Genomic DNA, 24,933 nt, shown 5'->3' with positions numbered 1-24,933 from the left:
AGGAAGGATAACAGTGCAGGCCAGACTGGACCATGGCTCTGTTTCAATGAACTTCACCTCCCAATGACCCCCAGCAGGTGATAGCCTGTCGTCGGGTGAAACTGATGAAGTGCTACGTGTTTCAGGCAGTAAAACGGTGACAGGCTGCTGTGAGGAGGCAGGTTGAAAGTTAACTGTCCATTTTTATTACAATTAACTCAAGAGGCACTTCAGGATTTTTATATTGGGGTACCAATGACTGGTTTACTGGTGATTTAGTTAAAAACTGTAACTTTTTCACCATTTTACTACTGAAATGTAAAGAAAATTAGGTTTGGATTTTACTACGTTTCACTTTGAGATTAGGCTTCATCAGTTGAAGATGCATTCATTTTAAGGCATTTTGCACATCTATATCAGGGTGGATAAAAAATGTGGTCTGTATCCTTTTGGTTAATTTCAGCAAGGTGTCAGTCAGATGCTTAAATAGCCTGTAATGCTGAACAACAGAGTTTACTGTAGCAGCTTGATGGTCGAACACAAAAGGAAAACAACTCACTTTTCCATATGTTATGTGCATAATGTGCTCATTACTTTACAGTTTAATGAACAAAAGTGCCAGCTTAATCTCTTGTTCCATTGCTGTTCCTGTTCTGAGTGCAGGTGTGTGAACCAGCAGACGGGTATGGGAGCTACGCCCCTGTACCTGGCCTGCCAGGAGGGGCATCTGCACATTGTTCAGTATCTTGTGAAAGACTGTGGGGCTGATGTTCACCTGAGAGCCCACGATGGCATGACCTGCCTTCACGCTGCTGCTCACATGGGCCACCAGGGTGTGGTGGTGTGGCTGGTCAGTAGTGTTAATTTATCAGACTTTTTTTCTAAAGAGAACGTTCTAGTTGATGCAGTTTTGTGAACCCTAATTAGGTGACCTGCACCAATGTGGGTTTGTCCTGCCAGGACAGAGAAGGAGCAACAGCTATGCATTTTGCTGCCAGCAGGGGACATCATTGCATTTTGGAGAAACTGCTTCACATGGGTTCTAAAGTCATCAAAGATTTCTGGGGAGGGACTCCTCTTCATGATGCTGCAGAGAACAGGGAGCTGGAGGTTAAACTAGACTATTTATTTGTTTATTGTCATAATAATTTTCTAAAAGAAAAAATGCAGTTTTAGATATATTATTTTCTTGTCTACTTATGTTGTCTTACTTGATTTCTCAGAGCTGTAAAATCCTGTTGGCCAATGGTGCGAACCCTACAGATGAAGATATTGATGGATTCACAGCAGCGGACCTAGCTGAGTACAATGGTCACTCTGAATGTGCCAGATACCTTCGTGCTATAGAGAAAAACGTAAGCTTTCTGGCTCAGTCTTTCTTCCTTGGGTTATCCCTACCCTTCACCCTATTCCAAGGGTCTGCATCCTCCGGAGCCACACATGGCTGTTTAGGCCCTCCAAAATGGCTCATAATTACTTTGGCCACTATTGATATTGAACTGAGCAATGTTTTTTTTTTTTTTTATATGAAAGGAATAAAAGCTTAATTTTAACAAGTTTTCCATGTATTTTCACGCAACTAAATAGAAACTCCACAACAGAATGGCAGGAATAGTTCAAAATCCTGTTTTTGTTCAGAGATCTTTTTTGTTACTTGGCTACAAACTATATACTTTTTAAATCCTTGTGGATTAAATGTATTTATCTGTTTAAAAGTTTATTTTTCTTTGTTCCAAAACCTAATCATTCACATAAAATCATGGTTCTTCAACCAGAAAACAAACAAACATTAAATCGCAGGTATAACATTTTATAAGCTAACTTTATTTAAAGGGTCAAGGGTTTCGCAGCTCTAAAGAAATTTGATTTATTTGGAGTCAGGGCAAAAATGGCTCCTTGGATTGTAAAGGCTTCTGACCCATGTCACTGGCATATAATTAAAGGTTGTGGTTAAAATATTTTACTGAGAACTTGGACAGTCCTTCAAGATGCTGATACATCATCGGTTTTCACTGATTAGCTTAAATCATATCATCAGTCCTGCAGCATTTCTTATTTTTTATGCTTGTAAAAGGAGAACTAACATATTAAGCCAAATGTACTCTGTATTTGAGTTTTGTTATATAGATTTTATTATAAAGTTAATCACAGTTATTACCGCCGCTGGCAGAGTTAGATATATGATTATTTTCATTCTGTTAAGAAGTTTGTTTCTGATTGGAAAAAAGACAAACAAACTTTAATAAAAACAATACAAAGGGAGTATCAATTTGGGGGAAAAAAAAATCTGTTTTTATTTACAGTTTTATAAAAAAAAACATGGCATGTCAAAAAATATTCATACTTTTTCCTAACAGTCACTGCCATTACATGAATCAAACTTATAATAGTTGACCAGATTTTTGCATGTTTCCACTGGGACTATGATGACTTTCCTTTGACAATGAGCTCCAGGAAAGGAAAGGCTGGGGTTCAATTGTTCGGGGGGTCTTTGGTTGTCTGTGTTTCTGATCTCCTCTGTGTCTGTCTAGAGTCCAAGGGGGCAGGTCTGTGGCTCCTCACACACTTTATGGAATATTCTAATGGAGAAACCTTGCATACAAAAGCGTGTTCACACATACACCCACAGGTGTTTGGATTCAGGCGTTTACAAATACACAGATATACACATGTAATCTATATTGAGCTGTGATTGCCACTAAACACATTAGTATAGTGCATTCATTAGTACTATGTACTTTTCAGTAACGCTCTTATACATGCGTTTCTGCAGGTTTTTCTTTAGGGTGTTATCTTGTGTTCTCTTTAGCCTTCTTTCTCTCCTCTATTCCTATCTCCTTCTCTCCCTTTCACTTTTTTGCCCCCCCCTTCTCCCTGTCTTGCTCGTTTTTTTTCCCTTTCATTTCTGTCTCATTGTCCATTGCATTTGAAATAATCCTAAAGGAGTTTCTGATAAAGCTTTTTAGATATATCAAGCAGAGCATTATAGCGATTGCCATAATGCTCCACTTGTGAAAGTAAATCTGTTGAGCTCGTTTTGGCACTCAGACAACAATTCTGAGCACTACTCTGCTCGACAAAAAAAGAAGTATAACAATTAATCTGACTGCAAGTACAGTTTAGTACATCAAAAATGTATATATTTAATACAGTTATGTTTATAATCGTAATACATCACAATACATCAATCTAGACATTACTGTGTTTTTTTTTTATTGAGAAACACACCCACCGGGCACTTTATTAGGTATACCTCTTTAATTGCTTGTTAGTAAAAACAGTAAATCACCCAATCAAATGCCAGGTGCATTTAGGAATCTAGACATGGTGAACATTTGCTGGTGTTTGAACTGAGAATCAGATGTACAAAGGGCTGTGGTGAATGGATAGTGATAATAAGGCTTTGTCAGAGAGCCTATAAAGAATATATATGCAGATATATTATCACATACACAATATAAACACCTCGATCGGAAATTAAACGATTATGTTGCATCTTGTTCAAATTACTGTAAATAGAAACAATACACTTGAATGTTAAACAAGTAGATCCGGCCTTGGTTTAATCCAATGGGTGGAACATCTTGGTTCTATGTGTCTGCTGGTCATTCCATCATTGCTTCCATCTCTCTTTCTCTCTTTGCTATGTTTGCACTTTTAGCCCACAGAGGTCTTGGTCAGCTTTACAAAATATGTGCATCTATTTATGCACAAGTATGTTGACCATCGGTGTTTGTGCGTGTCTTATTTCTACAAGGAATGACTTGAATGGGGCGTTTTTGTTTGTGCCACATGGGCTGGTCTGAGTATTTTTCAGAAATTGGTGATCTTCAGAGATTTACATGCACAACCATCTCTCAGGTTTACAGAGAATGGTCTGACAAAGAGAACATATCCAAAGAGGGGCAATGGACAGAAATGCCTTGTTGGTGTCAGAAGTCAGTGGAGACTGGTTCAAGATGATAGATTTCAACATAAGGTTAAATAACTAGTCGTTACAACCGAGGTAGACAGCATTTCATCTCTGAGCACAGAACAAGTCTAACCTTGAAGCAGACAGACTACAGCACCAGAAACCATTACCTCTCCCCACACCATAAGCCCCCTGGTGTCAGTCCTTTCAGCTAAAAACAGGAAACTAATGCTACAATTCAAACAGTCACCAAACCTGGACAATAAAAGTTTAGTAAGACATTGCCTGGTCCAACAAGTCTTGATTTTGGCAACGACACTCAGACATTAGGGTCAGAATTTGATTTAAACAAAATGAAGGGCATGGATATATCCTGCATTATATCCACGGTTCTGGCTGGTGGTGCTTTAATGGTGCGGTGAGATTTTCTTGGCACACTTCGGGCCCCTTAGTGCTGTCTGAGCATTGTTTAAGCACCACGGCCTATCTGAGTATTGTTGCTGACCTTGTCCATCCCTTTATGACCACAGTGAGGCCATCTTCTGATGGCGTCTTCCACCAGAGTAATGCATTATGCCAAGAAGCTCCAAACATCTGAAATGATTTGCTTGAAAATGAAAACGAGTTCATTGTACTCCAGTGGTCTCCACAGTCACCAGATCTTGGTGCAATAAAGCCCCTTTTTGACATGACTGAACTGGCGATTGTTTTCATGGATATGTATTTTATGTATGTACCATACAATGCTATCATATCCAAATGGACCAAAACCTCCAAGGAATATTTCCAAGACTTGCCATTAAGAATCAGGGCAGCCTTGAATGTGTACCTATGAAAGTGGCCAGTTAGTGTATTTTATCTTTCAATTATTTTATACTGAACAATTATTAGTGATATGAAACGTATTGGAACACTTTGAACTAATTATTACAGTGGTTATTAATGACAGAAAACTGTTAACTGAAAAAAATTTTATATTTGTGAGTGCATTTGCAAGGACAGCTTTTGGAAAAATATCTTTATTCAAGGGCTACAAATCCATTACCCTTAGCTCTCCTACTAATCTACAGAATAGTAGGAGAGCTGCTCCTGGTTGAAATGCTAGCTGAAATGAAATGCTAGCTGAAATGCTAGGTTAAGGGCAATGGGACTTAGCTTTCGGTCCTTCAGCCTGCTGTTTGCCTTGACCTGAAGAATCAAAGCTTGGGGTTGGGGTTGGTCAACAGCAAACATCTGTAAAGTCTTGAAGCCCTTAATTTGTAACATGCATTTGATTTGGGTCAGGTCTGTCACTCTCCTGAACTGCTCCCTTCCACTCAGCTTGATTGCACTGCTCTCGGTTTAAGAGGTCTAAGAGAATGAAGGATGAAGGCTTTTGTGTTTAATAAGGCATTACGGGCCACAATGGCGTGTGTTCAGAAGGAGATCCATCCCTCTCAGTTTGCCTCAGAGGGCTTTATGGGATTAGGTCTGGTGTGTGGGAAGTACAATGCTTGTTAATGAGATGAATATTTTAGTGGTAACAGCTTGAGATGAGATGAGCTCTTGCATTCCTGTTTCTTTCTAAATAACGATGATATATTTGTACAGAGGATAACAACTGATTATGACTTCAAAGCTGTAGCTCATTAGGTTGATTTTAAATGGGAAACAGAATCAGTTTACCTGAAATAACCTGTGGGGATCCTTCTGACATCGTTGTCGAACCTTAAAAAGCCTCACAGCTGCACACTTCCCATCACACAGCAGTGCCTCGCAAAAGTATTCACAGCCCTGAAACTTTTTTATCATTGTCTCACGTTACAAGTTCAAACACCAATGTATGTTATTGAGATTTTGTGTGATCGACCAATGCAAAGTAGCACGATTGTAAGGGGAAGGTCAACTGTACCTTTGCCTGTCCCGTCTCAAGAAAAGCAGCCCCACAGAATGATGCTGCCATCGCCATATTTTACAGTGGGGTTTCTGTGTTCAGGCTGATGTTCAGTGTTAGTTTTCCACCACACATATTGTCGCTTTTTGGTCTCAACTAATGAGAGCACCTTCTTCCACTTGTTTGCGGTGTCCCCTACATGGTTGTGGAATACTTCAAACAGGACATCTTATGGTTTCCTTGTCTCAATAAGTCTATAAAGATAATTTGAAAACAATGCTTCATTTTCCATTTTACATCTTAGAAGTATGCATCACTTTGTGTTGGTCTAGCACATAAAATCAATAAAATGCAATAAAGTTTGTTATTGTGATGTGATAAACTGTAAAAACGTTGAATGAAGACTTTTAAAAAAGGCACTGTATGATGTGGGCTAAACACCAACGCACAGAAAGTAACCACAGCTGCACGCCAAAAGAATCCATAAATAAGTCAGCTGAGAAGGTTTGCACTCGTACATGAAGAGGATGATGATGGTGAATCAGTGAGGCGTGGCTGCCAAGCTCCTCTTTAGAAACAGTCCCCCCATAAACAATGGGAGCTAATTAGCACAGGGGCCGCTGTGGCGTCAGATAAAGTCATACCGCTGCTACCTGCGGGCCTATCGGTTACCACTCTCCTGCGGCTCAGATGGAGGGCCCAGGGGCTGAGCCTGACACGGGATCCACAGGCTTATGTTTCAGCTTTTTCACCGCTTTGATGCCTGGAACCAGTAACTCAATCCCTCAGACTATCAGGAGAGCAGGATGCCACCAGCTTCAAACGCTCCTCTGATTGTGTGTGTCATGTTTTTTTCCAGTAACTTGGAAGTGTTATGATTGTCACCTCTGGGGACTGTGTGTTGTTGGTAGACAGAATGGTGTATCAGGTTTCTTGGCTGTGTGTTGGATCAAGTGGATACAAAAGCTTGATGTGAGCAAAGAGGTCATCTTGAATGTGGATCTTAAGTAATAGTAAGCTGGTTTAAATCATTGTGATGTTTAGGGAGCAGACTCTGTAATGCTTAAGAAGCTGCCATGCAAACAATGAACATTTCAAAAAGAGGAGTGTTTAATTATGTTTCTTTCATTGGGTCATGTTTGCAAAGTGCTGCTTAGGTCACAGATTATATAACTTTATATATATATCACTATATCACTTATCATTTTTGCGTAGCCTGAATGGCTGGAGACAGAAACTACAGAGATGTCTGTATGCGGCCTCTGTTCATGTTTGGATTGCTGACAAGTTCAAACTTGTGCACGGTCAGCCCTCAGCTTGCATCTCAGCAACAGCTGCAATCAAATAAACATCTGTAGCTTTGTGAGCTTTTCTTCACACTCACTTCACCCACATTCAGAACACTTGGGTCAAAGATGCTGTTGTCAGACATTTATAAAATCCTTACAACAGAGATTCTATTGTGAAAAGTATGCTACTACTAAAGAGAGCATGATCCACTTCCCATGTTCTCAACTTTATTAAGAATGTGAGTCATGTGACTTGCCTTGCAAAAGTATTTATACCCCTTGATTTTTTCACATTTACAACAACAAACCTCAGTGTATTTTACTGGGATTTTATGTGACACAACAACACAAAGCGGTGCATAATTGTGAAGTGGAAAAATAATTATACGGGCCACAAATAAAAAAATGAAAAGCGTGGCATGCAGTTGTAGTAAACTCCCTTTACTCACATACCCCTAAATAAAATCCAGTTCAGGAGTCTGCCTGTGTGTAATTAAATCTTAGTATAAATCCAGTTTCTGGCCTCAGAGGTTTATTAGAGAATATTAGAGAACAATCAGCATAATTAAGGCCAAGGAACACAGCAGACAGGTTAGGGAGAAGGACGTGCAGAAGTTTAAACTGTTCAATCCATCATCCAAAAGGAAGTACTGGATGACTGCAAACCTACCAAGACATTGTCTTCTACCACAAATGATTGGCTGTTAAGGAGAACATTAATCAGAGAAACAATCAACAGGGTAATTGTAACTCTGAAGGAGCTACAGAGATGCAGAGCTCAGATGGGATATACGTATTAGCTGTGTACCTCAAAAATCTAGTCTTTATGGAGGAGCCGCAAGACATTAGTCAAAAGAAGTACTGCTTGCAGTTTGTCACAAGTAATGAAGGTGACAGAGCAACCATGAAGAAGAAGGTGCTCTAGTCAGATGAGACTAAAAAATGAAGTGTTGGCCTTCATGCAAAGGCTATGTATGGTACACTTTCAGAATTTTATTTTTGAAAAAGTCTGAAGACCTTTTTTATCTCACTTCATATTCATGCACTACTCTGTGTTGGCCTTTCACATAAAGACCTCATAAAATACACTGAAGTCTCTGTTTGTAATGTAACAAAATGTAAAAAACATCAAGGCCTATAAATATTTGTATTTTCTGAATTACATTGAATTTAACACAGAAGTCACTTTTCATATAATTACATGTATGAATCAGAACAGAAAGTCACCAAAATAAGCACTGGAAGAGAGTTAGGTTTTGTGACCACAACATTCACATGATTCATTCAAGATTCACTAAGATTGTTATCTGACAGAATGCTCGTTGTTTGCTCTAAAGTTTCACATCAGTTCACTTGATCAGTTTTTTCCATCACATTTTCTCATCTTTTGGTACATGGTGCTGGAGTCTGTAAAGTCGTTATTTGACAACTGTGCTTTACTTTCCTTTTTAATAAAAAAAGAAAAAGAAAAGCACAGGGTCTTCCAAATGGTAATGTTTAACCTATAAGGACAGATTTGAAATTCTTCTGGATCTCATCAGGCCTTTCAAATTCTTTATATAATCGAACGACCTAAGACCACCACACATAACATGCTACATCTTGTAGTTATGAAGGTTTACAAAGTCTAACTCTAAATGCAGCAGCACACCCTTACTGCTTCCATATGGGGGTCAATAGCAGCCAGGTGCTGCTAATCAAATGCACTTCATCATACCATCACCAATTGTGAGCACATGTATAGAATCAGAAGTTTTGCCAGTTTGCATTCAGCTGTGTGTTCATGCAAGATAGAAAGACACCAGCAATGGCCTAAAAGAAGAAACTGGTGCTGCCAGTCAAACTGGGAATGGTTTTAAGCTCATTTCCATACTCTCTGGAGTCATCATGCTACACAGACAAGAATCTCTTCTCAGACCCTACAGGCCCTGGTTAGTATGTTATTCTTACAATCATAAAAAGTGTAATCAAGTGTGATTTGTTTGGAATGGTTGTCAGGAGAAAGGCTTTCTTTCTTGAAATAGAACATGAGTGTCACATTTCATCCTTAGAAATCACAAGACGTTTGGAAGAGTGCGCTTCGTGCAGATGCGACCAAAGTGAAAATGTTAGGTCAGATTCAACAGAAACACATTTGGAGAAACTCTAACTAGATGTCAACACAAACACTTCATGCCAAATGTCTAGCATGGTGGTGATGGGCTGATGAGTTAAGCTTTGCACCCAAAGGAGTTGGGAAATCATTTAACCAATAATTTAATCATACAAGTCTAAAGTCAAATGTTACCCTTTTTCCACCATCGCGTCCGGAGCTTGTTGTGGTTCCCAAACGTGATTTTGAACCAGTAACGCGTGTTTGCATCAACGAAAAGGGGTTCCAGATCACAAACTTTGGTTCAGTTCAGGCAACACAGAATACTTGGTTCCTTTGCGCAAACCGTAATATCACCGTTAGGCGGGTCGAAGCCACAGACAATAGAAGCAGCAAGTACGGAGGCGACTGTGAAGAACGTACCGTGTAAAAATTATTTTGTTTGCAGTTTGCAGAAACACACTAAAGACTCTCTAACTACTCGTCTCTGTTACACTCTCGGATACTGAACATATGCAATTCTTTCACAGAATAGCCGTCTCCTTTTCCATTTAACTGTAGTTTATGGATGCTCTCTTTTTGCATTAAAAGAAACACTGTGCACAGCTCAGCAAGCTCCAGAGACTCCTTTTCCACCTGGGTTGTGAAATGCCCACTGTTGATGAGTCATGCTTGGTTTCCAAAACTGGTGGAAACGCACGTTTTAAAGCACATGATCCGAACCGGTTCAAGAACGAGAGTTCCTATGGTGGAAAAACTCGTGAGACCATCTGTCTGACAGATGAAGCTGGGTGGAAACCCTTTATGAAATAGGACAATGAACCCAAGTACAGCATCAACCTACAACAGAATCACTGGAAAGCAGAAGAACAAATGTGTTGCAATGGCTACAACCAATGAAAGCATCTCCACAGCATGATGCTGCCACCACCATGTTTTACTGTGTGGATGTTGTTTCCAGGGTGATGCTCGATGTTAGGTTTCTCCCACAAATAGAGTTTTGCATGTTGGCCAGAAATTCTTCTTTTGGTCCTATTTCACCAGAGCATCTTCTTCCACATGTTTGCTATTTCTCCCTCATTTTATATGATGTGAGAGGTTTCCATTAGCAAAACAACTACAGCAGTCTACCTGTGAGGTAAAAAAGCTTGGTGACCACTGCACTACATGCTTCTTGCAAACTATAAACAAAACTTCATTTGGCTTTCATTAAACAATAGCTTTCTTTATGCCACTTTAGACCAGATTTGTGGTGCGCATAAATGGTTCAAACATCCAATATTTGAGGATATTTGCTCCTACTTGAGTGGTGGATTTCTGCTTTTTACTAATTAGACCTTTGAAGGCAGTTGGTTGCACCGGATTTTTTTAAGGGTAATAGAGTTAAGGGGGCTGAATAGAAATAAATTATTTTCCTCTTTTTTTTTTTTTTTTTTTTTACAAAAATGCACTACTTTGTGTCTGTCTTTCACAAAAAATCCACATAAATTATGTTGGAGTTTGTGGCTTTAATGACACTGCATGTCAAAAATGTTAAGGGGCTAGGAATACTTGTGCAAGACACTGTATGGTACCTGTGTAAAATACAACATCCTCCCAACATATCATGTAGCAAATGACTCACTGGGAAACCAAATAGCACATTATTAATAATACCAGGAATAATGAAATCAACTTAGATAGATGATATCATAAATAAAACATTATATACTTTTAATCTGGAGTATTTCTATTTACCAGGAGTTGTTGGAAATTCGTAACCTAAGTGCAAGAGGATAAAATGTCTTATTTTCCAGTTGCTCTTCCGCTGATACTTCCCTTCGTGCTACAACACAGCCATTTGTTAGTCCATGCATTAGTGACATTACCAGCCATCCTATCCTTTTGCTTAATTATTAACAGCATTCTCCGATCGGTTTATTGTTTATTGCCTGACGGCTCTTGGCCACTGGTCGAGATGCTGGAGAGGGTTTTAAACAAGTGGCCCGAGATCATGAGGCAGTGTCACGTCTTCAGCACGGCACGGACCCCCTCAGATATCTGGGCTGCTTGAGTTTGTGCCTGAAGGGTGTCAGCTGGTGTGCGCTGGGAGAGCTGCGTCAGGTTAGTGTGTTCCAGGTAGATCACTCACTATTATTAGAGCCTGTGAGCTGCTTCGGCTCATTTCTGTGTGCTTTTTGTCTCATTTTCCCTCATTTTCTCTGAGCAGTAGCAAGTGACTAGCCAGGCTGAGTAATTATTTTTCTGAAATGAAAGGAAAGTTTTGTACTCTGTGTCCATAAGGCCTGAGCTGGCAGATGTTTTGGCAGCGTTTTAAATACTTTCTGATCAGTTATTGCCTCTTACAGTTAGAAATGACTAATACAGGCTTATTGCTGTACTTTATTTTGCAATTGTTGACTTTCGCAAAGTGGACTTTTGCTTTCCTTTCCAGTTCTGTAGCTGTTTTTCGATTTAGGATTTTCATCCAAAGTGATTACAATTTTCCATTAGAAGTTAAAAGAAATTAAATTAATTTATTTCTCAATTATCTCACAATGACAGATGCAAATAATGATGTAAGTGTTGGCAAAAACATTGTCAGTTATTAGCCCCGAAAGCTTTCACCTCTGTGGAGAAAATCTGAGTGTATGTTGCCATGTGAGTGGAAATGTATTTACACTATAGGGTTCGGTGTGTAATGAACAACCAGTGTATACATTCCAGGTTGCAATTTATTAGCAGGAATAGAAATACTTCACATGGAAGCAGGTTGTTTTAAAGATTGATTCCAGTGCAGCATTGCATGTTGTGTTGTTTAAGTACACGTGGTGTTCTGAAAGGCTTAAGCTAATTTAAGGTTTGCCCCATTGGGACTGGAGATTGCTGTTGCTGCATGCTAGGCAACGAGACAGCCCTGTGTAGCTGTTTCCTAACTCTTGGCTGCTAATCTGCGGAGATCGGGGTCTGTCTTGTCTTCAGCCTAGAGAGGGTGGCTCTGAACCAAACGCAGGCTATCTGTAGCTGCATGGCAAATGTGATGGAGTGCTGATGAAAACCAAATGTTTTCTGGCCAGCGGGTCCAATTAAATGCACACACAAAGTTCATCAATGCTTTCGGGACATTGAACTGTTACGAGAAGGGTCAGAAGGCCTCCCCCCACCCTTTTCCCGGCCCTAAAGTTGTTTATCTATTTATGGATTGCACAACTTCTGGGAAGTTTGTTTCTCCGCCTGAGCAGTGTCACAGCATATTTCATGTTGCTCCACATCAAAGTACCGAGTCAGAGGAAATAGCAGGACCACCTCATGGACATAAAGCACAACAGCATGCAGCAGCATATTAGGTCGGCCTTTGATGTTTTGGTTGCTAATAATGTCCTTTGGGAGCTGAATTTGATATGCATTGTGTATGGAGCGCATTAAGACAATGCAGGTTCATTAAAGGGAGCCTAAATGTTTCCATATATTCTACATCCTCCTCCGAACAGTGTGAAGTGCTCCCACTTACTCACACTCACTTAATACACTTCTTTTGTTCTTTTATTTTACAGAGCATGTCTGCAGGCCTTAACGTGGTACCTTCCGTTATGACACTTTTGTTTTTCCGGATTAGATTTCTTTTTTCATTGGTCTCTCTTTTAGTTAAATACGGAGCCCGGCAAGTGTCACTGGGTAAAAAAAAACAAAGCCGGTGCAAATCCATACTCACGTTTTACTAAACTGTGCGCTCAAATTTGCAGTGTGTGCGCACAGATGACTAAATTATGTTCTCACTTTCTGCAATCTGTCTGCACGGTTTGGAAAACTGAGTTCAGTTTTACTATCTGTGCATGCAGATTACTCAGAGACATCTGTCGAGAGTTTGGACGCCTTGGTGTAACAAAAATAAAGTCATTATACAAGCTGTGAAGTGTGCTGATTAAAACATGGCAGTGCTTTGAGTTTCTATATGACAACAGATCCACTGAACGTACCTCGCAGGTGTGGCCCATGCATCCAAACTCTGGTCACTGAGTAATCTGCGTGCACAGATTGCAAAACTGAGAGCACAGTTTATGCACAGTAGGACCTGCAGTAGGACTGAGCCATGGTATGGTGTGGAGTTGGTGGGGAAACCTAGGGGGAACTCAGACAGACTTAACAAAGCTTTGCAGGCTATGAGTAACTTGATAATATTTAAATGGATAGTGTTAGCTTATGCCTGGAGTGCCCAAGTCCAGTTCTCAAGAGCTTTTAGATGCATCCCTTCTTCAACACACCTGGATCAAAGAGCTGAATTCCCTCATCAACATTTATTCAGCTCTGCAAAGGCCTGGTAACGAGCTATTCATCAGATTCAGGTGTGCTGGAGCAGGGACGCATCTAAAAGTTGTAGTATAATAAAATGTCTCAGACAACCCTTCATGACACAGATAGACAAGAGACTGAAGCAACCAATGCAGTCTCTCTTTTATAATAAACAGTTGTAAAAGGTAAAAAGATTGTGCAGGAGAACCCAGATTCATTAGGTTCATTAGATCAACAAAACAATGCGAACGGCTCAGCCTGAAATACTGTTTTGCGAGCTATGCGCGCAAAAATAGGCTGGGATTTTAAGAAATGGCTGCAAAAAGTGCAGCTCCTTGCTAGGGTTGCTACAGACAACATCAGAGTCTGGTTTTCATTTTAAAATGATATGCTATCCGGTCTCACAGAAACACCACAGATCAGCTATATCTAAAAGTTGTTTTTTTTTTTCTTTAAAATAGCACAGCATATTGTCAAAAACCTGGCACAGGACATTTAGTTGATCCTTTATCTTTGTGCCAGATGTTTAGGTAAAAGCCAGTTGTAGGATATTAAAGGAGGTATGGTGTAACCAAATATAAAACATCAGCAACCATAAACCTAATCCTTAGGTTTATGGTTGTAGTTTACTGATTGTCCATATTGTGATGGTTTAATATTTGCAGATATCGTGTGCAGATAGATCCATCGAGGTTCTTACTCCAGTAGAGGAGGACATCAAGGTGAAGCCGACTGTGTTGCTTCATTGCAGCAAAGAGGACTACTACTGGAGCCTGAGTGAGGAGTGCAGAGACAGTCAGAGCAGTAACAAACACATGGATAGTTTGAAGGTAAACACTGATTTCAGGTTTAAAGGTGTTTTCCATTCCTTTCATCGCTATTAATTTAAAGTAACATTAAAACTCCTCTTCTAAGCAACCAGACTGTGAGGAGCCACCTCAGTCTAGATACCCTCAGCCTGCTCCAGCATCTCCGTTATCCTCTGCTTCAGAGACAGCCAAAGCAAGGAGAATAGAGCAAGTCCAGATTACTGCATCTAGTGAGAGAAACGTTCTTTATCTTGTTTAATAACTCTTTTAGCAAAGTAAGGAAACAAAGTGTACTGTTTAATAGTTACTGTATATGTTTAATCTGTGATGAAATGAATGGGGCATAAACCATGTTTGATTTATTTTGCAGTTATTAAAGGTTTTAATCAGTCCAAGGCAGCTGGGAGTGAAAGAAGTGCCTCAGCTGATAAGACATTTCCTGAAACAAACCTCCTGGCTGAGAGAAAACTCCTGGGTGACATGAAGAACATTAAATCCTTGAAAGAGTCAGGGATGTCAGGACTCTTTACTGGACAAGCGGTACGTTTATTGCTGTACCATTTGTAATCAAAGCACTTCTCTCTAAAGATTTTCAGAATTTTCCTTCTATTTATGAAGGGCGTATGATCTAGAAGATATTCCTTCAATTTAGATTGTTTCTATTTAAAACAAGTTTTGTGTTCGGCCTGATTTTAATAAGAAAATGCTGCACTGAATGCCAAAATGTGTCAAGTTTTTCTGCTAATAGTTCTTTGGGAATCACTTTGTTGTGCAAACAGAATTTTTTGTTTGTGAAGTTGCTATTTTTGGCACTCCTCACAGATTTAACTTGAGAAAGTGCAACCCCTTTCAAAAGATTACAAAATGTGACTCCTATGAAGGAATTAGAACTTCGTAGGGGTGTTTATGCAGTACATCCTACCATTTTTTCTGCTTTTTCCAGAACAAGATGGTGGTCCTGCCCACTGAGGAGGCTAACCTGTCAGACATTGACTATCTGGTGCCCACCCACGATGAGAAAGGTTGCCCCATAGCTGAGTGGAAGAGGCAAGTTATGGTGAGGCAACTGCAGGCGAGGCTGCTGGATGAAGAGGATCAGAGGAGGAAGGTAATGTCATTGGATCCATAAGGGTGTCATATAAGTTCTATCTTTATATTTCATTCAAAAGTAACTAATATTCACCCTTATATTTTGAAGCTCCAAATATTATGTTATTGTAGATGAGTCCACAATCAGCAAAACAGTGAACCAAAAACGTCTTGCAGACAGCAGGACAAGACCAAACAGAACTCTTAGAATTTTGGTTTGTTCAAAGTAATGAAAAATAGGCCATTGCAGCAGAAAAACCTTGTCTTAGCAACACCAATGCTGGTGTTATGTCAGAACAGCTCTGGAAAAAAAATGACATGAAATTTACTTATGAGTTGGACCAGGAGCACTCCAGAGAAAGAATCAGGATATACCTTGGTTCTAAAAATTGTCCACACTGCTGTTACAAAATAAAATGCTGCAGTAACCTTGCTGTGTAGAACCTAAAGCTTTGGTGAAGCATTTTTTGTTTCAGTTTCAGCATTCGGTCTAAAGCTCACAGTGGCCACCTATTATGTGAATCAGAATGACCTGAACTACGGTTCAGCTAGTCTAGTAGAATTTTCCTGATATCTGCTTATTTGCACATATTAGCTAAAGCTATAGTTTGCAGAGAGGTTAGGAGATCAGGAGAAGAGCATCACCAAAAGTACACCATATACACAGTGAGACCTGGTGGTGGCAGCTTCATGCCATCACATCTGAGGTAACTTGTCTTCGGATGGATACAGTTATAAACTGCAGTTTAGACCCAAAACCTTCAAGGGCCTAGCTAGGAAGTTGAGGATGAAGATGGGTTTATTTTTTCAGAGTGACTGAGTCCAAGCATACATCCAAATCCACACAAGAAGGATTTCATCAAAGGCAAAGTTACTTCTGGAATGGCCTAGCCAGAGTTCAGAATTAAATATGTGGGGTCACACGAAGAGAGCTGTGGACAAGAGATGTGCTGACTATCTGATAGATTTGGAGAACTTTTACAAGGAAGAGTAGGCAAACATGTCAAGATGTGAGATGCAAGGGGGCTTCAAAGTATTAAGTAACAGTGTAATACTTATGCAGCCAGGTTATTGTAGATTTTGTTTTACTTAGAGATGTGTTTTTCAGTTTATGCATTTGAGTACAATTATTCAGTGGGGTAAAGAAATCCCATGCTAAGAAATAATTCACTTTTACAAAAATCACCGATGGGACAATAGTTGGTACCCCTACCAATCCCATTAAACAGATTTGTAAACATGTATATTTGCTCATTATTTTCACATTGGCATAAAAAAGGATGAACATGTAGAAGAGAACCTCACTCCTGTTCTTATAACATGTATTTATCAATGTGGATTTCTTTTATGATCTGAATACATGTCCTCAAATCAAAGGTTGGATTTTTCTCAAATAAATTGTTGTGAGATAATGCTACTGCAATGAAATATTAATTTATTTTAAAGCTTTTTACAGAACTTAGACAGATTTGCCAGAATGTCTACCTAAAACTAAATGAGAAAATCTTGCAACAGGTTCTGTCAGTAAGTTACATTAGAATCTTAAATTCTGCCTGACAACCGTATTACTATGTGTCCTTGGTCTTTCAGTCCAAAATCAAATCCCTTCACTTCATATAGATATAAAATTCAAAAATAAGACCAACCTTCAGCAGGTATAGGTTCAACTAATACTTCATCTGTTTTACTGTTTTGTTACTTTTATTAATAGTGTTTGGTTTTTCTCTCATCATCATTGCTTTTCCTAAGTGAATAGCTATTGAACCAACTGGGACTATGATGAGAAAAGCACAAATTGTGCTGTGACTTTATAATGCTGTTCAAAAGCTGCATTACATCTACATTTAAAGTCATCATTTATTTTTAATTGCTCGTAACAAATCATTCACACATAACGCATTGTGAGTCAGGTCATATTTTTGAGGTTTGGATTAGAGCTGTGTTGCAGTTATACTGTATCATTACTGTTTTCCCTCACATGTCAAATCATTTAAAAATGTTTGACGGACATTATAATGACATCCTGTATTTTCATCTGCCTGGTGTTTGCTTCTTCTTTTACAGGAAAATGGGAACAGATATGCCAAAGTCAGCTGGAGGTACTCCCAAGCCCACAATGCCATCCTGGGACCCTCTGGTGAGCTGCTGACTGAGGATGACCTCATCTATCTGGAACAGCAGATTGCCAATGTTTCTCTCCAGAGGAACTGTGAAGGTTATGAGCTAGAGCTGGCTCGTCTAGCTGAGGAGCTCAGGCACATCCTACCAGCTCCCATAGTCAACATCACTGTCAACACCCAGTTCCGGAACTTCAAGACCCAAGTTCCCCTACCTGTTTGGTGTGGCCGGATCTCAGGCATTGTTAAGAGCATGTCTCTGCTCATGACTAACCTGACAGACCAGCCCTACTGTAAGATGCCCAACACTGAACTCATCACGGTGTTTTCTCAGGCACCAGACAGACAGATCTCCAACAGGGTGCGCAGGGAGAGCATTGAGGATGAAATTAATCAATTTGGAGTGTCTGTGAGAACTCTGAGGTCAAATTTTGAGAAACAGAGCACATCTTTGTCGGATCACCCAGAGGAAGGTATCAGGTTCTGTCCTTCCATACAGCTTGAAGACACAAACCTAGACCAACAACTGAGAGAGTTGAAGCCAGCTGCCGAAACAGACCAGAACAGTGACTCTGGTATTGACAATGAAAATGATAAAAATATTGCAGATGTTCAGGAAACCATCAGCCTTAGGAAGGAGCGCATAGTAGTCCTATTTTTAGGTCACTGGAAAAAGTCTGCCTACGCCGTGACACTGAGGAGCAAGGATGCAGTCGAAAGGAAGATGAGCAACAACCAGGGGACCAAGAACGAGTATGGTTCTGGTCAAACAGACAGCACAGAGAGTGACGAGTCAGTTATGATCAACAGTTCACTGGGACATTTCTTTAAACAGAGGAGTGCTGTCAACAAGATGCTGGGAAACTGGAGGAAGATGATCTCCAGTGTCCCTTCGAGACAGATACGAAGGTAAGGCTGGATGACTTAAAATCGTCCCCAATGTTCAACAGAAATAGTTTTACAATGGTACTGCTCAAGCAGTTGTTCATTTCTGCATTACTTACAGGGCCATGCAACAGTATTATACTTTTTCAGATTTTGATACAATAGAACTACAAACTTCACTGTATTCTACTAGGATTTTATGAGATAGGCCAACATGAGGTAGTGTATGATTGTGAAGTAGAAGGAAAATCTCTACAGCATTATGCTGCCACCACAAAGTTTCCCTGTGGGGATGGTGTGTTCATAGACAGTAATGTGCAGTGTTTTTTTGTTTTTTTTATACCACATATCATTTTGCATGTAGGCCAGAAATTTCGGTTTTGGTCTACTTTTCCCAGCACACCTTCTAAATGTTTGGCTTGTGGTAAACTGGAAGTGGGACTTCTTTCTTTCTTTCCTTTAACATTGGCTTTCTTCTCTCCATAAAGGCTGGGGAATTCATTTACTAAGGGTGTGTACACACAAATACCTGCCGTACCTGGCGTAGTCCAAGACTGCTCTATGACTTGGGTATTCATTATCCAAGTTATTCACTCATGGACTGCACAGTGGCGCAGTTGGTAGCACTACTGCTTTGCAGCAAGAAGGTCCTGGGTGCGACTGGGTCTTTCTGCATGGAGCTTGCATGTTCTCCCCGTGCATGCATGGATTCTCTCCGCGTACTCTGGCTTCCTCCCACAGTCCAAAAACATGACTGTTAGGTTAATTGGTCTCTCTACATTGCTCTTATGTGTGAATGGTTCTGTGTTTCTGTGTTGCCCTACGATGGACTGGCAACCTGTCCAAAGATTGCTGGAGTTAGACACCAGCTCCCCCGCGACCCCGTACGACAGAAGCGGGTATTAAAAATTGATGGATGGATGGATATTCGCTCATTTGGCGACACCTAGAGGGTATGCTGCGAAACTGTTGATGATGTGAGAACAATTGTTGTGCACTCTATAGATATTTTTATTAACTTATCCACATGAGCACATTTTAAAGCATACGCACTTTGATGCAGAAAGTATCTTTAACAACACTTATGATTATTATTAGCAGAAGTAGTAGTAGTAACAGTAGTATTAGCGTTAGTACTAGTAGTAGTAGTAGTAGTAGCAGAAATAGTAGTAGTAGTTATCATGATTTGTGGGTGTTTTTGGGTTCTTCTTCTTTTTATTATTATTATTATTATTGATAGATTTGAATAAAGATTCTGTTTATTATTTTCCTGGTCATGCTTTAGTTTTTGTCTTCTAGTTCATGTTTTGTAAAGTTAGGTTTTTGGATCTGGTTATGCTTTAGTTTCATGTTTTTCTAGTTATGTTTCTATTAGTTTGTATCCTTGAATTTCTGTTTTGCTCCAGTCACGTTGTGTTCTCTCCTGTCTGTCAATTAACTTCATTTACCTGCACCTAGCATTCAGTCTCCTCGTTTCACCTGGTTCTTGTACTATATATACACATCTGTTCTGTTCATTCCTCGTGGAAATATTTTGGATCGTCGCTCTCATTACATGTTTTGTCCTTTTGCTCTTGCCAAGCCTGTCTTGCCAGCCTGCCCATGTCTGTTTTTGCCATCACCCAGTAAGTTTTGCTCATTAAATCATTTCACTTACTGTCATGCTGCCTGCTCGTCTGCATTCCGGGGTCCTCCGCTAAACAAACCCTGACAGAATGTTTCCGCCTAATTTGGACCTCACAGACGGAAGGCAGGAGAGCGCCAGGGATTACTGGGTACAGCAGCAGATGGAGGAGGCGATGAGACATCTACCGGCCGATCTGGAGGTTCTGCCCTCTCCGCTGCTGCTGGAGCATATGGAGCATGAGGTGGTTCAGTGCCGTTCCCCGCCTGCTCCCCTGGTTGCCCACCCTGATCTGGCAGAGAAGCCCACGTCGTCCTCCCGCCACAAGAAACGTCGTCGTGAAGCGCCTTCCTGCTTTTCAGCCGGCGAGGAGGAGTTTCCCATGGCCGCTGCTGTGACGTCTAGAGCGGTGGTTTCCCTGCCAGCTGACGTGAAGATTGCAGTGAGTATTCCCGCGTCTCCCAGGCTCACTGCGGCTCCGCCCATGCCGTCTTCGCTCACTCCAGTCTGGGGTTCTGTGGCAACGCCTGAGGAGCTGGAGGAGCGTTTGAGATTTTATGCTTGCCAAATTAAGAGCTTCAGGAGGGCCAGTCTCCTATATTCCTCTCCTGAGCTTATGGCCAAGGTGAGAGAGATGGAGGAAGATTACGGACAGCAATAAGGCAGTTTTACTGCTGTTGCTGCAGTCCAGCCCAGGTCTCCAGGGCTCTGCCACTGCCAAGCAGCCCATGCCAGGTCTCCAGAGCTCTGCTGCAGCTCAGCCGTTGCCAAGGCTCCAGAGCTGCCTAAATCTGCCTCAACCTCCTCCACACGCCGCAGAGGACGTCGGAAGAGGGACGCCTCGGCTCAAGTCATCGGGGGTCCCGGTGACGCCTTGGCCCCTGCCCGCGCCACTGAGGGTCTCTGCGACACCTCAGCTTCTGCCCACGCCACTGAGGGTCTCAGCGATGCCTCAGCTCCTGCCCACGCCACTGAGGGTCTCAGCGATGCCTCAGCTCCTGCCCACGCCACTGAGGGTCTCGGCGGCGCCTCAGCTTCTGCTCCTGGTCTAACGGCCTTTCAGGAGTTCAGCGAGAGACTGGTCCTAGTTCCTGAACCCTGCGACAAGGGGTTTGAGGAGGAAGCGCGGTCAGATCCTGTCTCTGAGGGGTTCAAGGAGCAGCTTGTCCTCGTTCTGGCCTCCAAGGGTCCCCCAGACTCTGCATCTGTCTCTGAGGGTCCCGTCGGGGCTGCATCTGCCTCTGAGGGATTGCCAATGGAGAGATTTTAAAATTGGGGTAATATGAGCCCTTCTGTTGGTGCGAGTCAGCACCCTAGCCGCCGCATTTTGGACCTGCTGCAGATGAGACAGCTCCTTTTTGTTAAGACAGGAAAAAGGCTATTACAATAGTCTAAACGAGAAGACACAAAAGCATGAATGATCAGCTCAAGATAATCTTTGGAAACAAATCTTCTTAGTTTCGAAATATTCCTGAGCTGGAAAAAACAGTTCCTAGTGAGCTGCTTTGAATGATGCTCAAGTGACAACTCTCTATCAAAAATCACACCCAGATTTCTTAGGCTTGGTTTAGCAGACGAGCTCAAGTCACCCAAATACTGGTTGATTCCAATGAACGACATCGCCAGCACCTCAGTCTTATCAGAGTTCAACTGCAGAGAGTTATCGCCAAGCCACTGTTTAAAGAACTGCCATGTGAAAATTAAAGAGTCCAGTTTATGAATCTCAGTGGGCTTAAAGGAGCAATATAGCTGGATATCATCTGCATAAAGATGATAGGAGACATCAGCAAACTCTTGGAAAATATTACCCAGGGGAAGAACATATAACACAAATAGAATAGGTCCCAACACAGAACCCTGGGGCACTCCACACACCAAATCTGCAGAGTCAGAAATAAACTGGTTAGCCGAGACACTAAAACTCCTACCGGACAAATAAGACGAGAAGCATGCTAGTACAGATCCTGTTAGACCAACCAGATCACGCAATCTTCTCAACAGGATTTCATGAACTACAGTGTCAAATGCCCGAGAGAGGTCCAGCAAGACCAAAACAGTGCATTTCCTAGCACCCGCAGCCATCATAATGTCACTTGATACTTTGATAAGGGCAGTTTCCGTAGAATGGTGCTTACGGAAACCAGATTAAAAATGGTCAAAATCTCAGAATTTTCTAAGAACACAATAAATTGTTCGGAGACCACCTTCTCCAAAAGTTTGGACAAAAACGGAAGTTTTGAAATTGGCCAGAAATCACCTAACACAGTAGGGTCCAACTTGGGTTTTTTAAGAAGAGGTTCCACAAAGGCATGCTTAAAAAAGCTGGGAAATATGCCAGACGACAATGACAAATTTATTAACTTGGTAACCCAGGGTCCAATAACATCAAATACTTTTAAAAATAGTCCAAAAGGAAGAGCATCTGAAGTACAAGAAGAAGGCTTCATCTTGGCTACCAGGGCTAAGATATCAGCCTGAGATACAGGCTTAAAAGAGGACCAGTTATGACAAGCAGGCGCAACAGCAGCAGTGCTAAGCATAGACTGAGTTGGAGGTGAAAATGTAATATCCTGGCTTTTGGAGACAAAAAACCTTAAAAGTCCATTACTGTCTGCTTTGCAAAAAACAGGGGTAACAGGAACAGTGGGACACACAATAGAGCTGATGGTATAAAACAAAACCTGTGGTCTCCTCTTATTCAAAATTATCAGCTGGCGAAAATAATCAGATCTAGAGTTTTTAATGGTTTCATTTAAAGAAGACATAAGTTCCTTGAGGTGCAATCTGTGGACCTCAAGTTTATGGGACTTCCACAAACGCTCAGTTCTACGGCATAAATGCTTTAGCTCCCGAATGGTGTCATTGATCCAAAGGCGTATGGTCTTCCTAGTCGCCAAATTAGATCTAACAGGAGCAACTTGATCCAAAATGGCCTCACAATGACTGTTAAAGGTAGGAAGAAAACTGTCCACATCATGACATTCCACAAACAATTTTGGATCAAATATAGAAGAAAACCTAGTAGCTGAATTGTCAGAGATAATACGCCTCTGCGACCTAATTAAAGTAGGCTTAGGATCCGGAGAAAAGAATACATCAAACAAAACACAACAATAATCATTTATGAGGACATCCTCCACAGATAGTTTGGCAATATTTAGGCCAAGAGAAAAAACTAAATCAAGGGTATGGCCTTTTTGGTGGGTGGGACCAGAGACATGTTGCACAAAATTAAACGTTTCAGTCAATGTTAAAAATTCCAATGCTTCACAAGAAGCACTATTATCAATATGAATATTAAAATCACCAATTAATACAACATTATCCAACTTAATTATCGAGGATAAAAAGTCACTAAAATCCTTTAAAAAGACAGCTGCATGGCCAGGAGGGCGATAGATCAGCACACAGTGGAAAGAGTCTTTGGAGCCCACTTTGACTATCATTAATTCAAACGAAGAAAAGGACTGCATATTCATCATCTTACAGGTGAAACTGTCTCTGAATACCACCGCAAGACCCCCTCCACGTCTCGAGCGGCGGGGTAACCCGAAGACTGAGCATCCATCAGGACAGAGTTCATTTAGATGAATGGACTCCCCTTCTCTCTGCCAAGTCTCCGTAAAAAACAAGAAATTAAGGTCTCGTCTGCTAAAAAGTGCATTCAATAAAAATGATTTATTTGCAACGGAACGGACATTTAGAAGACCAATGCGAGGCGACGATGACGTCACAATCTTCGCATCAACAGGACACAGCGGGATCGGTCGAAGGCACGCGGCACTGTCACGCAGTCTCCAGCTGGGTCGGGAAAACAATATCTATTAGCATATGTAAATCAAGCGTGTCAAGGGAATTGGTCTTTTTTTCTGTATTGATTAGGAACAAAAAAGGGGTGCCCTTGATCCATGCATATAGTTTCACACATCTGAATTATTTTGTTAGTACAGTTAATATTTTGATTTCAGCATATACCTGTTTTTTGTGGCAAATCCCTATATTTGTTGAGTCCATAACTATGACAGATTCTTCTAGCTATCTGGGGCTTTCTGCAGCTCCTACAGAATTACCATGAGCGTTTTGGCTGCCCCCGTATTTAAAGCCGCCTTCCATGCCCTGTCAGTTTAGGCGGGCATCGGGCTTGGTGGCCATACTCTTTCCATTTTCGGCTGATATTAACCCTGATTTAAACCTACCCACAACTCTAATCTGTCTGCTGTGTTCCTTGATCTTTATAACACTGTTTGTTTACTAATGTTCTCTAACAAACCTCTAAGATCTGCTTACTAGGTGACTTAAGAACCCAATCAGTTGCACTGGAGATAAGATTATCAGACTTTTTTTTGTAAAAACATTAAAATTCCATGTAGTTTTCCTTCTTCATCAGAATCATGCACTATTTTGTGTCGGTCTATCACTTAAACCCCCCACAAAATACGCTTGCGGTTGTAAAATGTAGAAATGCCTTGTGAATGATTATTTGTAAATAATTACAAATCCATTACTGACAAACTCTCTAAACAGTTTTGAGTATACAACATTAAACATTTTAAAACACATTTTCAAACAATTGACATTTCTGCATCTAGCTGTATGTGTTTTTGTTTTAGCTACACATCAGCAACTTTTTTGAAAGAAAAAGAAAACATCTTTGCTCCCTTAATTTGAATGTTGTTGCCAGTGATGTCTTGTGTGGTCTTGTTTCAGAAACAGCACATTCATTTAACCACACGGCAGTTGACATCAGCATGAATGAGCTGCACACGTGCAAACATCTTGTGGTTTGTTAACCAGACGGAGGCTCGGAGTGATCAAATTATGGCTCACTTGTTATCTTTAACTTATGAGAAGAGTGATTTTGTTAGAGTGGCCTGGGGCGATATAAAACCAGGATTTTTGAGGTGTAGAAGTATTTGACATACAATCTTTACGGGCTGCTGTCCCGTCATCATTTCAGAATTGTTTTACTGTCTGATGACAGCAAAATAAAAAAT

General features: G+C 40.8%; 1 protein-coding gene and 1 long non-coding RNA gene across 3 annotated transcripts in view; one reads left to right on the top strand and one right to left on the bottom strand.

Moving 5' to 3' along the window:
* The window catches only part of LOC124873430 (espin-like protein), a 30,017-nt gene that overhangs the window by 3,832 nt on the left and 1,252 nt on the right, over positions 1 to 24,933 (top strand). Inside the window, exons 3-10 of the mRNA XM_047374070.1 lie at positions 643 to 829; positions 907 to 1,089; positions 1,203 to 1,334; positions 14,081 to 14,245; positions 14,331 to 14,454; positions 14,595 to 14,764; positions 15,168 to 15,332; positions 17,378 to 18,339. Coding sequence (XP_047230026.1) covers positions 643 to 829; positions 907 to 1,089; positions 1,203 to 1,334; positions 14,081 to 14,245; positions 14,331 to 14,454; positions 14,595 to 14,764; positions 15,168 to 15,332; positions 17,378 to 18,339 — 2,088 coding nt within the window. The remainder of the gene's footprint in view (positions 1 to 642; positions 830 to 906; positions 1,090 to 1,202; positions 1,335 to 14,080; positions 14,246 to 14,330; positions 14,455 to 14,594; positions 14,765 to 15,167; positions 15,333 to 17,377; positions 18,340 to 24,933) is intronic.
* LOC124873431 lies at positions 3,151 to 15,255 on the bottom strand. Of its 2 annotated transcripts, none has more exons than XR_007039523.1 (4): positions 15,147 to 15,255; positions 5,784 to 6,019; positions 5,558 to 5,671; positions 3,151 to 5,242 (listed from the first exon to the last, which is right to left on the bottom strand). It is a non-coding gene; the product is annotated as an uncharacterized LOC124873431 (long non-coding RNA). The 2 variants fall into 2 exon arrangements; XR_007039522.1 differs by lacking the exon at positions 15,147 to 15,255 and adding an exon at positions 6,215 to 7,138.

This window comes from Girardinichthys multiradiatus, chromosome 9, assembly GCF_021462225.1.
Source record: "Girardinichthys multiradiatus isolate DD_20200921_A chromosome 9, DD_fGirMul_XY1, whole genome shotgun sequence".
NCBI lineage: Eukaryota > Metazoa > Chordata > Actinopteri > Cyprinodontiformes > Goodeidae > Girardinichthys > Girardinichthys multiradiatus.
The sequence above is the reverse complement of the archived record's forward strand: the minus strand, read 5'-3'. Positions and strand labels throughout refer to the sequence as shown.